The sequence below is a fragment of the Nannobrachium achirus genome (genome assembly GCF_963921795.1).
Source record: "Nannobrachium achirus genome assembly, chromosome: 16".
NCBI classification, from domain to species: domain Eukaryota; kingdom Metazoa; phylum Chordata; class Actinopteri; order Myctophiformes; family Myctophidae; genus Nannobrachium; species Nannobrachium achirus.
Window position 1 is genome coordinate 62,817,179 of NC_137823.1, and position 12,635 is coordinate 62,829,813.

General features: G+C 42.3%; 1 protein-coding gene across 1 annotated transcript in view; it reads left to right on the forward strand.

Annotated features, from left to right (window-relative positions):
- Nucleotides 1-207: 207 nt before the first annotated feature.
- LOC308301199 (DENN domain-containing protein 4B-like) overlaps nt 208-12,635 on the forward strand; it is a gene marked incomplete at both ends in the record, with an annotated part of 49,612 nt that continues 37,184 nt past the window's right edge. The window contains 4 exons of the mRNA XM_080745096.1: nt 208-252; nt 1,945-1,988; nt 2,502-2,515; nt 4,673-4,888. Coding sequence (XP_080601222.1) covers nt 208-252; nt 1,945-1,988; nt 2,502-2,515; nt 4,673-4,888 — 319 coding nt within the window. The remainder of the gene's footprint in view (nt 253-1,944; nt 1,989-2,501; nt 2,516-4,672; nt 4,889-12,635) is intronic.

Sequence of the window (12,635 nt, forward strand, 5' to 3'; positions counted from 1 at the left end):
GAGATCTTCCTGGGAGACTGTTGTGTCTTCTCCAGTTCTTTCAATAAAATCAGACTCCAGGACCCTTATGATGTCATCTGGAGCAGTCATCTCTTTAATTTGAGTTTTGCAAACATAGTGAACCTCATTTTTAATTTCCGCCATTGGGCTCACTTCTGGCATCACTTGCCTCACAGTAATGCGGTGACTCACTCCGATATCGTCGCCATGAAATTCACCTGGGTCGCCATAGCTGATGACGCTCCACCCAAGGTCAGTTTTTTGCGCAAAAGGTTGGTTTCCTTCACCATAGACAACCTCTCGAGGCATTAGAGCACGTGGGCAATTATAGCCAATTAAGATAGCAATCTCACACTCTTGATGGGGAGCGATATGAGGAGAAAGGTGCTTCAAATGAGGCCAAGGCTTAACAGTCTGTGGAATTGGTATATGGGATCTATTTGCTGGTATGAATTCACGTGTATACATAACTGGAACAGTGATCTTTGTGTTGGAAAAGAACCCTCTCACTTGTAACTGCTTAAGTCTCTTGCATGGTACAATTGTCCCTTTGGAGGACATTGTGGACAATTTAAGTTTGACTGGTTCCGCAGATGCATTTAATTGGTCTGCAACTTCCTCAAGGATGAAGGAACAGTCACTTTGGGTATCAAGCATAGCATATACGAGGATTTCTTTCCCATCATTCTCAGGGGTCGAGACGTAGACAGGTACAATAGAAGAGGTTTGATTGACAGCTCCATCCTGTGAGACACTGTGAGATATTTTAGAATCAGTTTGCACAGATGCTGATGGTCCTTCATCCTTGTTGAAATGAGCTTCCTTTCTGGGCTCGAAGGGCTGATCATTATGAATACAGGTTGGGTGACGTTTCTGACAAATGTCACATGTCATTTTGTTCCTACAGCCCTTTGAATGATGACCAGGTGATAAACATCCGAAACAAAGCCTTTCCCTTTGTATGAACTGAATTCTGTCGGCAAGTGGTTTTGCTTGGAAATTGCGACAGTTGCTTAGTCCATGCCCAGTTTTATTACAAAGGTGGCAGGTGATTAGTTGCCTTTCTGTGGTTGTATTGAATGTTTTTGCATTTGCTGTTTGATTTCTGAATTTACTGCGTCCATCAGATTCAAGTTGTTTCAGAGCACTGTATGACGTTATTGGGTTGCAGGCAATACTGGATTCGAGATTGAGGTAGGTTACGAAATAGCTGAAATTCGGAAATTTTCCATATTGTAGCTGGTATGTGGTGGCTGAACGATTCCATCCTGGGATTAGCCAATCTGGCAATTTGCTTGCAAGCTTTTGATTTTCCATTGCATCGTCCAAGATTCTTAAGTGTCCGTTATGTGCAATAGCGGATTCACAACTCCTGAGAAAATCAACAAATTTACGCAGTTCCACTCCATCCTTCTGTATTATTTTTGGCCAGCTGTGCAATTTATCCCGGTATGCCTTCGCAATAATAAATGGATCTCCAAAACGCTCATCTAATACGTTCCATGCAGAGAAATATGCGTCCTCAGTATCCATCCAAAAATATCCCTCTACAGCCTCTTTGGCTGCTCCGCCTATATATCTTTGCAGGAAATACATTTTTTCCACTATTGGGACGTTTTTCCTTTCAATTAAGGTTTGAAATGACGTTTTCCATAAGTTGTATTTCAATGGATTATTGCTGAAAATGTCGGGCTCCGGTATAGGCAACCGATTAGATGAGATAGCCTCAGAGAGCACCTTGACCAGCTTTAGGGTTTCATGTTCAGGTGTAATGGCGACCTCTTGTGATGATGGTTGGTCTTGCACATTGCTTTCTGCTGCACTCAGAGGTTCCCCATTTTCATTGTACACCGGGATATTTGCTTTAGCTGCACATAGTCTTTTTTGTTTTTCCAAACGATCTTGTTCCCTTTTTATTTCTTCCATTGCTCTTTTGTTTTTTAGATCCTCTTCTTCGAGCTGATTGAGCCGTCGCTGCTGCTGCTCCTGTTCGGCCATTAACCTTAGAAATGCTTTGGTGGCGTTAAATTCAGCTGCAGCCTTGTTGGAATCTTTAAGTTGAACTTGCTGTGGAAATGTTTGATTTGTAACCGGCACGCTTGACGTGGTACTGCTGTCAAATACAGAGCTGACTTCTGGCCAGTCTATAAGCGTTTCCCCAGTTTGTTCAATCAAAGTTTTTGCATTACGGACAAGATTTGATGTAACCTCATTGCATTTATCGATTCTGCGACGAACGGTGAGTGTTGGAATTTCCACTTTACGATAATCATTATATATTTCATTTAGCTCCTTTGAATACCTTTCCAACCCATCAACATTATCTTGCAAAGTTTCAAGTTCAGTGTCATTAACAATGCCCTTCTTTGTATTTTTAGCCTCGACCTTCCAGTGTGCGTAGACACGGTCAAATTTACCCAGTAATGCATTTAATTTGGTAGCTAGGAAACCTTTCCCTTTCTCAGTAAGTGTGCGCTCTCGCTCTCCTCTGCGTGGTTCAGTACCAACTTCAGGAGTAAGAATTTCTGCTTGCTTTGTCTGTGCTAGTGACTTTTCAGCCGTCTTTGACCCATCTGCGTTTAGCGACATCTTTCACAAAACCATAAACCAAAACCAATAAAACACCAAAGCTTAAAACCAGATAAATCAATTTCCTGCAGACCTTAAAGTGCCGTTTTTTCTTTTTTTTTTTTTTTTACATTTAATTAAACAAACCCATAATGCATTTTTTAAGAACCACCAATATTTCACCAATAAAACCGAAAAGTCTTTGTTTCACTCATATGATCCGTTTTCAATGCAAGTAATGTGATCTCTTCTCAAATGTCTCTTTAATGTTTAAAATCTCTTCAAGCACCTTTGATAGCACACATTCCTTTAGACTCTCGTGTGTGTACTAACCTCTTGTGCCGTTACGCGTTTGTGGTGCTGACAAGTACATGTTCGTGTCGCTTTACTCTGTTTGAGGGAAGGGTGAATGAGGGGGGGAGGGGGGCGATGAAGGGGTAGGCTACTCCAGCAGCTCCGCACCAGTCTGTAGCACAACGGGCTAGCGCTTGTTGAAAGGCGCCGCCTGGCCCTGTGTCTCCGCTGATTTGGCCGGGCTGCTAGCTGACGAACCTCCTCCAGGACGCCTTGGATCACTGATGAATGCGGAGTTTTGACTGTCACTCCCTTCGTCATAAACCAGTCAGGTGTTTCGTTTTTTACAGAGTTTATTAAACCCGTCAAAACTGTGAGTGAGAGAAAATAATAATCAGCATACAGAACATAAATCATGACAAAAAGGTAAAAGGAAAAAATACAGAAATTAAATCACCTCTCTGATTGCATGGGAAAACAAAGGGAATGAATGAGTCCAGGGATCCAACATATTGGGCTACAAAGTGAACAACTGAAACCAAAACAAATAAACAACCCATCAATGAAACTCAAAATATTTGCAATCAAACTTAAACAGTGCATCAAAAATACGACAAAAGTTGCAGTTTCAAACACACCTTGTTTAGCTCACCACGCCGCTTACAAACTTTTCTGCCTCCTCTCACAGGAGAGAGACTGACTGAGGCTGCAGCGCGGCCATGTCCGGGTTGCCATATAAGGCGGAGACAACAAGCATTTCATGACGTCAAACAAAAGGTGCTCTCAAAGCAATATATTTGGGAAACAAATTGCGTCAGCCAAACCCATGATGTATGTGAATGAGGCATTAGGCCCTAGTTAGTACGTTTATATACCCACCAGTATGTGAATGAGGCATTAGGCCCTATAGTACGTTTAAATTTATGTAGATTAGAGGTTCCTAAACATTTTAGCTCAAGACCCAAAAGAGAAAAAAAAGTTTGCCTGATACAGTGAAAACGAGTAGCAGAAAATAGCAGATCGACAAGCTCACAACGTGTCGCTTCGTGCCACATTGTGCGCCTGTAGATCGGCTATTTTCACTACTTCTTAAACATTTGTTTTCTAATTTATGGAGTTTCTTTGATTTCTTTTATTTTTATTTTATTTACTCATGAAATTCTTTTGATTGATGAAAAAAAAAAGAGAATAATAATCTTTTTTGTATTGAAATGTACTCTTGACCCACAAAAATGTGTCTGCGTCCCACAAATGGTTTCTGACCCACTGTTTGGGAACCACTGATGTAGATTTGTTGCATCTTCTCAACCTCCCTCTTAGGGCTGTCACGATTAGGACATTTTACACGACGATTAATTGTCACTCAAATATTAGCGATTAACGATTTAATTGTGTTTTTGTCGTTGACAATCACATTTCTGTTTGGCTTTTAGGCTTTGAAGTTGCACATGGTAGATATGACACAACCTAAATATACAAATAAATTACTGACATTATTTGACAACTTTGTACTTAAAAAAAGAACATTGATAGTGGAAATAGCCGATCTACAAGCTCAACATGCGACGCGTTGTGAGCTTGTAGATCTGCTATTTCCAAAAATGTTTTACTTTAAAAAAATATATGAAAATGTTTCGACATGGAAACGATTATGACGATTATGAAAAATAATCGCGATTATGAAAAATAATCGCGATTAGACGATTATGTAATAATTGTGACAGCCCTACTCCCTCTCCCCTTTTCCACCCTGGCTGTGTGCTCTGATTCCTGTCCTCCCCTGTCCCCCTGTCCTCCCCTGTCCCCACAGTCTGCACCCCCGGCCAGGAGGAGGCCACCCTGGAGTTCCTGCTGACGGACTACGACCAGATCTACGGGCGTCAGAAGCAGCTGGAGCTGGAGATCCAGGAGGCCTTCCTGCGCTTCATGGGCAGCCTGCTGAAGGGCTACCGCACCTACCTGCTGCCCATCACCCAGGCCCCGTCGGACCGCACCACCGACTGCAGCTCCCTCTTCAACCTGCAGGGTCAGTGGGATGGTAGTCTCACATGCAGGGACGTGCAGAGGCAGGGGCTGACATTTCTAAAAGGGCCTTTTAGTGAAAAGATCGAAAATAGCAGACCTCCAGCTCACAGCACGTCGCAGGTGCTTAACTCATTGACTGCGATTACGATCTCCCTTCTTTTGCAACAAACTTCCAGCATTTTGTTTACCTTTAACGTGGGCGCGTGCGTGCGCACTGTGCGCGACGCTTCACGGATCGCGTTCGCGGCCCTCCATTATCCATAGCGACAGCGTCTGTATGCCACGTGTATGTTACGTTAAGGATGAAGTGAATGTGCTCGGAGACAGGATCCAGGGGGTTGTTGTCCCGTCCCCACCACCTCTCGCCCATTTTTGGTCATATAGTACGCATTGCCTCATTGCCTCCCGTACATAGAAGCCGAAAAACGCCACTTTTCCGTACTATTCAACCAAGAATCTCCTCCATTCAAATCAATGGGAGCCGAGCAGCCAATCAGATGGCTGGCCGTCATCCACGTTGGTTTTAGCCTCGCGTAGCCAGGTTTACTCATCTCGCGTTGGTTTGGACTATAATAATAAATAATAATAATACAATGGCCTGGGACTGTATTTTTACAGCACTTTTATAGCGTTTTTCCAAGTGCTCAAAGCACTATATTATTGTGCTATAATAGATGTTGACAGAATGTCTTTACACAACCTGATTCACGCTGATATCGCTTTTGTTGTTGTTGTTTTTTATTATATATATATTTAACAAGGAAGTCCCGCCTACTGCAGTGCATCCGGTTTCCTGCCCTTGCACTTCCTTGCACTTTCACCCATAGAGTATGCTTACACCACCGTCCCACTTGCAAAAGGCGTGCTGTTTCCGTGATCCGGTCTAGACCGGATGGTCAAAGTGTTTACACTATGGTTTACACAGTGCTGCAGGCTCACGGCAAGGATTATGTCTTTTCTTCAATAATTGAAATGTCCATTCAGGTAAGATAATAAATACTTTACATCATGCACCAACACCACTAATGTTAGGATGTGTAGGTACTATAGCAGAGGGTGTGTGACTGTCTGCTTTCGCCTTTGTTGGGAGGGACACATATTCATAACTCTAAGTAAGCTAAACAAGCTAATCTAAGCTAAGCTAATTTAGCCAAGATAACAAAAACCTGCAAGCAGCTAAACCTGCGTTTTCAGGCCAGGGACCCCCTAGCTTATAGAGAGATGAAGCAGGGACCCCTTAGCTGAGAGAGATGAAGCAGGGACCCCTTAGCTGAGAGAGGGATGAAGCAAGCAGGGACCCCCTTAGCTTAGCATGCCTGGAATGCTTTGTTGTCAGTATTAAAGTGATAGGTAAAGCCACTGTTAATTACTTCAACAGGGGGTCCGGGACTCCGGGGGTCCCCAGAGTTACTACAGGGGGGTCTTTCAAATCTTTGAGTGATAGAAACTTTGGTTTATTAACCACTTGAACCCTAGCGTCCATATTCTGAGAACTCTAGCCAAACATAGCAGATCTCCTATTTTTGGCAAATAGCTTTGGTGAATAGGAGAAAAGAGCAGACTAAGTACAGAGTGAAAGGTCAAGTTTATCAGGCCAGGGACCCCCTAGCTTATAGAGAGATGAGATGAGATCAGGCTTATCTCTCTCTCAGATAAGGGGTCCCTGCTAGGCGTCCCTGCTTTTGAGAGACATGAAGCAGGGACCCCACCCTTAGTTGAGAGACAGATGAAGCAGGGACCCCCACTACATAGAGACATTCATGGATTTATATTTAAAAGTAACTTTTATTCCCCCCCTGGACCCAGGGTATGGTAGCTGCCTACCCCTGCCATACCCAATTGACGCCCCTGAGAGTGTAGTGCCCACCCAGGATTACATTAGATCAGGGGTCTTCAACAGGGGGTCTGGGACCCCTAGGGGGTCCTCAGAGTTACTGCAGGGGGTCCTCCAAATCTTCCAATCCTTTTTATATTAACAACTTGAGACCTAGTGTACATATTCTGAGAACTGTAGCCAAAAATAACAGATCTACAAGCTCACAATGTCTCGCCCTGCGATGCGTTGTGAGCTTGTAGATCGGCTATTTTCGGCAAAGAGGTTTGGTGTAGAGAGGGAAAAGAGCATACTAAGTACAGAGTGAAAGGTCAAGTTTATTAAGTATTGACGGCACAAGTTGTCAAATATCTGACAACACACATTGACATGAATCCAAAATACACTGATGCTGTCAAACAATGAAACCAAATGGAATCTATGAAAACGCTTTGGGGGTCCCTGCTTCATCTCTCTCTCAACTAAGGGGTCCTTGGCCTGAAAACGTTGAAGACCCCTGCATTAGATAATTGACACTGGGCGGAAAAATGGATTACCAAAAAACTTAAAAAATAAATGCTTGTTTTGTTGGAAAATAAATAAATAAACAGGGCATTTTTTTCTCGCCTCGCAGCTGCACACTGACATGGACGGCGGTGAAGTACACGCTGTCGGGCGAAGGAGCCGGCTCCATCTTCACCATCGACCAGACGATGGGACATCCATGCCTTAAGGAGCCTGGACAGGGAGGAGAAGCCTTACTACACGCTCCGCGCCCAGGTCGTCGACATCGACAGGAGTTCGTCATCAAGGTCCAGGACATCAACGGCAACGAGCCCAAGTTCCTGGAGGGGCCATACACCGCCAGTGTCCCGGAGATGTCACCCTTAGGTGAGTGCGCGTGAGGTCACTGTGTTATAGATATCTTATCTACTGCATTGTACAGGGGTTTTCAAAGTGGGTGCCGCGACGGCAGTCCAGGGGTGCCGCGAGATAATATGATAATATTTGGAATTTATTTGGACACTTAAAAAATATTTAGTATCATTTTAAACTTGAAGTACAAAGTTATTTTCAATCAGTTCTAACCAAAATGGCTATTATCTCAACGTTTCCTTGCAACATAATCACTAAAATATCGTTGTGTGCTTGTAGATCTGCTGTTTTCACTAGTTTAGTACATTCTATAGATGATAAATACAAACGGTTTTGGACATACAAGGTTTCCACCCGACAACGACGATATGCTATAAATATAAGGTGCTGGGACTGAAAATTATAATGTAGGGGTGCCTCGGATTAAAGAAAAAATATTTATGGGTTGCCCCACTGCCCTGAGACAAAAAAGTTTGGGAACCCCTGGCATAGTACTGCTATCCGTCTGTTATTCAATGTTACATGAGATACATAAAGGTTTCCTGTGCAAATAAGCCGAAAAGCTTACTAGGATCTCCTTTTAGTTGACAATAAAGATTCAATTCACCCTTTAGTAGACTGACTTTCAGATATGTACATAGCAATGCAGATATAATAGCAGATATGCAAGCTTGCAGAGCGGCACTTGTAGATCTGCTATTTTTGTCTTTGAAATCCTTCTATTTTTGAATTCAAGAATCTTTCTCTAACTCTGAGAGTGCACAAATGGAACCAAATGGACCCTTACAGGTCTGGTTCCATTTGTGCTTTGTCAAAGTTAAGGGGAGACCTTCAAATTTGTCTACTGGTCAGGACAGCAGTTAACAGCAACAGACTCTTGTCGTTCTGGTGTGAACAGTTTTTTGCACTTTTTGGTTTAGTAAAAATGTTTAGTCTAAACTCTATTCCACTCTCATACATTCATATAGGTTGATGGAGGAAGGGGCTGGTACAACCCAGGGAGCCTCTGCTAAGACACTGCGAATATACACCCAAGCCCTGGTCTTCTCTGCAGCGGATTACTGTCTGGTGCCCCGTGCATGGCCTACCCCAGTGTCCCTCTTGCCATTCGTCATGGGAATAGCCACGGCCGGCTGCCTCCCACGTCCTGAGATGCTGGCAATTGGCTATATGCAACACCGAGTTGGACCTCTGACGGTTACTTCAGACACAGACCTACACTGGACACTGTGGCAGCAGCTTCGTAGTCTGCTACTGGAGTAGCGTTAAAATTTCTCTTTAATCCACACAACACAACACACAAGTATGTTTATACCTTGAGACAGTTTCTTTTTTATTCATACGGGCGGAGTGCGAGCCGCAAGGCGACGAGGACTAAAACCAAAAATGAAACTAGCTTTTACTTTTTCCTCCACGTCGCTGACTCCAGTTGCAGGAGCGCGTTGTGCCCCGTCGGCGATTTTACAACCTTCTCTGTCAAGTCTTGTAACTAAAACCTGTCTATATGTTTATATCACCACTCAATCAATGCGATTTGAGATGTGAGTTTACAGAATCACTGTAAACGATCTACCAGTCTCTCATCTGGTTGTTGTTCACACACCGTGTACTGTGTCTTAAAAGCCCCAGACCCCAGTAGCCTACTTTACTAAAGTAACCTGACACAGATCTACAAGCTCAGAACGTGTCGTGGATGCGACGTGTTGTGAGCTTGTAGATCTGTTCCTTTCAAAGCCGACCCGCTGTGCTGTACGGAGAAGTATAAGTCGGGCAGTCAGGCTGTGGAGCAGCGAATTTTGGGAAGATGATAGCAATATTTTGGCTTATTGCTGAACCTTAATTAATAGATACGGGGGTGCGGTAATTACCGCAATACCGTCGGTAATGGGAAGACGATAACCGCGATAACAAAATGTCCATACCACCCCAACCCTATTTGTCTGTGTCTTATGTTTGGCCAGATTAATTAAGCCTTCTTATTAATAAAGTATGAAAGAATGAATGTCTCTGAATGTCTCAGGAAACCTGTTGATTGAAGGTTGAAAATACTTAATAATTCCATTGTAATGTAAAGGAATAGTGTTTGCTATATTTCCAAAGTACATACTGTGAATGAATAGTAGTAATCTTTAGTGTGTCATCGTTGTTGGAGCCAACATGACATTATTGTTTATTTTTATTTGGTTTATTGAAATGAATGGTCTGGCCTTGCCAGTCAATGTAAACTTCTTATGGTTGCCATGGTTGCTGTCGGCTGTCAATCACTGTTGGTTTCCAGGGTAACTGATTCATACCTGGCAGTGATGCCAGGTGGGTGCAATGAGTTTGGGAGCAAACATTTTTCGACCATGTTATGGTGTCTGTGCTGTGAAGGTTGGCAATTCAGTGTTTGTTGAAAGGAGGTTTTGTATCATGCTATGTCAATAACTGGATTGTCATATCCAAATATATCTGAAAGCTCTGGACATTGAATTAATGACACACACGCATCAAGCCTAGGCTATGTTTTAGCTTGTAGGGCTTATTGGTGAAAGACCATACAAGACAGAATGTGATAAATTATGTTAAATGTTCTGGATATCAGATCAGATGCAATAAGACAGACAGACAGACAGACAGACAGACAGACACACTAGCTCTGTCTGTGTGTCTGTCTGTCTGTCTGTCTGTCTGTCTGTCTGTCTGTCTGTCTGTCTGTCTGTGTCTGCATGTCTGTCTGGGACTGGCTTACAGACTTGTAAGGGTCAATTTAGACCCCTATAAAGGAACCTATAATAAGGGAGTCCCTGAAATACACTTTGAGAACCACTGATATAGAAAGCTTAGTTGTTTTTGTTTTTTTTTTGTTTTTTTTACCTTGAACCTTGGAAGAAGACAATATGATATGAGTCTGGTATGCACTGTAACAAAATTGAAAACAGGTATAATCTACTTCAACATGGCTTGAGTGTTTATATAAACAGCCAGATGTTTAAATGTAAATGAAAACTAATTGATTTTGTAATTCTGGTATGACAGTTGATGCTGTATTTCCGTGAACACTGTACTATGTTTACAATAAAAAGCGATTTCTATCATGTCATTAAGTTATGATTCTACATGCATGCTTTATGGGGTACCTGCATCATCTAATTATGCAGTAATAATACTATAATTAGACCGACTTCCTCACACACACAAGAAACATTGCTGCACAATGCCAATACTTTTGCAATTTCACTCAAGTTCAGACTTTTACTTGTAACAGAGTATATCTACGTTGCTCAACTTGGGGTCGATTCATACGCCACTTTTAGAGCCTTTATTCTGGTTCGGCTCTGTCTAAACTATGATATGGCGTCATTCAGAGGATCGGGGGCAGGTAACGTCATTAATTCCGCTCCAAATTACACCATATCATAGTTTAGACAGAGCCGACCTAAAATAATTAGGCTCTAAAAGTGGAGTATGTATTGAGCCTGAGAAAGGCTATATTTTGTTCTGTGCTATACGTTGTTTGTTTGTTGTTTCATTAAAAGCTATTTGCACTTGAATGTTGTGTTTCTTCCAAGATGTCAATCTATACAAATTTGGTATTAACTGAGGTGATTTCAGGTTTATTTCTGAAATTCTATGCAACTACAGTATCTGTTGTATTGAGTAACAACAATAGGAAACGGTTGTTTGCCCATATTATATACCCAAATTCTCTAGCCACTGTCATTAATGTGTATTTCCAAAACTGATATTCTATTAATCCTTTTGTCCCAAGGTGTCTCAATGTTAGCCAGTGACATGAAACGTGACAGTAGTGTATTATCACAATATACATACCGATCTGCAATCAACAGTGATATTATGAGCTGACTTTTGTCAATGAATGCACATAGCCTACTAGATATGTTTCATATGAGCCAGATGGTTGATGTAGTAATACCCTTTCTTAGATCTGCAGCACTTAATGTATACTGCAAGTCACATCTGCGGAACCTAATAATACCTAGTAATAGTGTAATAGACCAATAGTGTAATAGATGGTCATTTGGTATGCATCATATGCCACTCATCAAGACTGAGTGGCAAAACATAAAGCAGCATGAAGCATTGGAGTTTGGAAGAGCTCTTTGGGAAACTACTCTTGACTCCTACTTCCATGTACGATAATGTCACATGCATACCCTCTATTGTCTTAGCAAAGTCTTTCACCATAAACCCCAACTTCAGTAAGGCAATGCCTAAACCTTACCTTAACCTTAACCTCAGTAAAATGCCTGTCAGGGAGCCAATCAAAACACTGGTGAGGTGGGTCTATGCTAGAACTAGTTGAGGGAATCCATAATAACACATCAGCAACCCGTAGTGATCTTGTAGATCGTCTATATTACAGTAGGTGCCACCGTACAAGGAATGCCTCTTGGTGAGGCCTACAGTATGATCAATATCTGACTATTATCAGAGCGGCAAACCGATTCTGTTAGAGTGGTATGACATCACAGTAACCCTAACCCTAAATCTAACCCTAACCATTAACCTAACCCTAAACTTAGCCCTAACCCTAACCTAGAGCAGCAGTGTTTTTCAAAGTGGATTCCAGGGACACTGTGGGTTCCTTTATGGTGGTCTAAATTGACCCATACTAATCTGTAACTCTGACAGAGTACAAATGGAACCCAAATGGACTCGTTAGGGTTCATTTGGCTCATTTGTACACTGTCAGAGTTAAGGGGAGACCTTGAACTTTGAAGGTGTGAGAAACCTAAACCCCGAAATCTACAGTGTTGTTAGCCAACCCTCCACACCCTCTTATATCTAACATCAGGGTCTACAGAGCTCTACAGTGTTATAAGCTGTCTCACAGTGCATCTGACAGTTGAGTTGCCTGCTTAAGTTAATTGCTGTTTCACTGCTGACAGATGCTGTTGATTTAACTGTAGCTGACATCTTTCTAACTGTTCATACATCTATGATAGCCTATGATACTGTACACATATCTGCCTCATATACAGTATAGTCCAGTTAGCTATGATGGAAACCAAACTATCTAGGAGTTTGGCGAGGGGTAGACTAGGTGGTGGCTGTT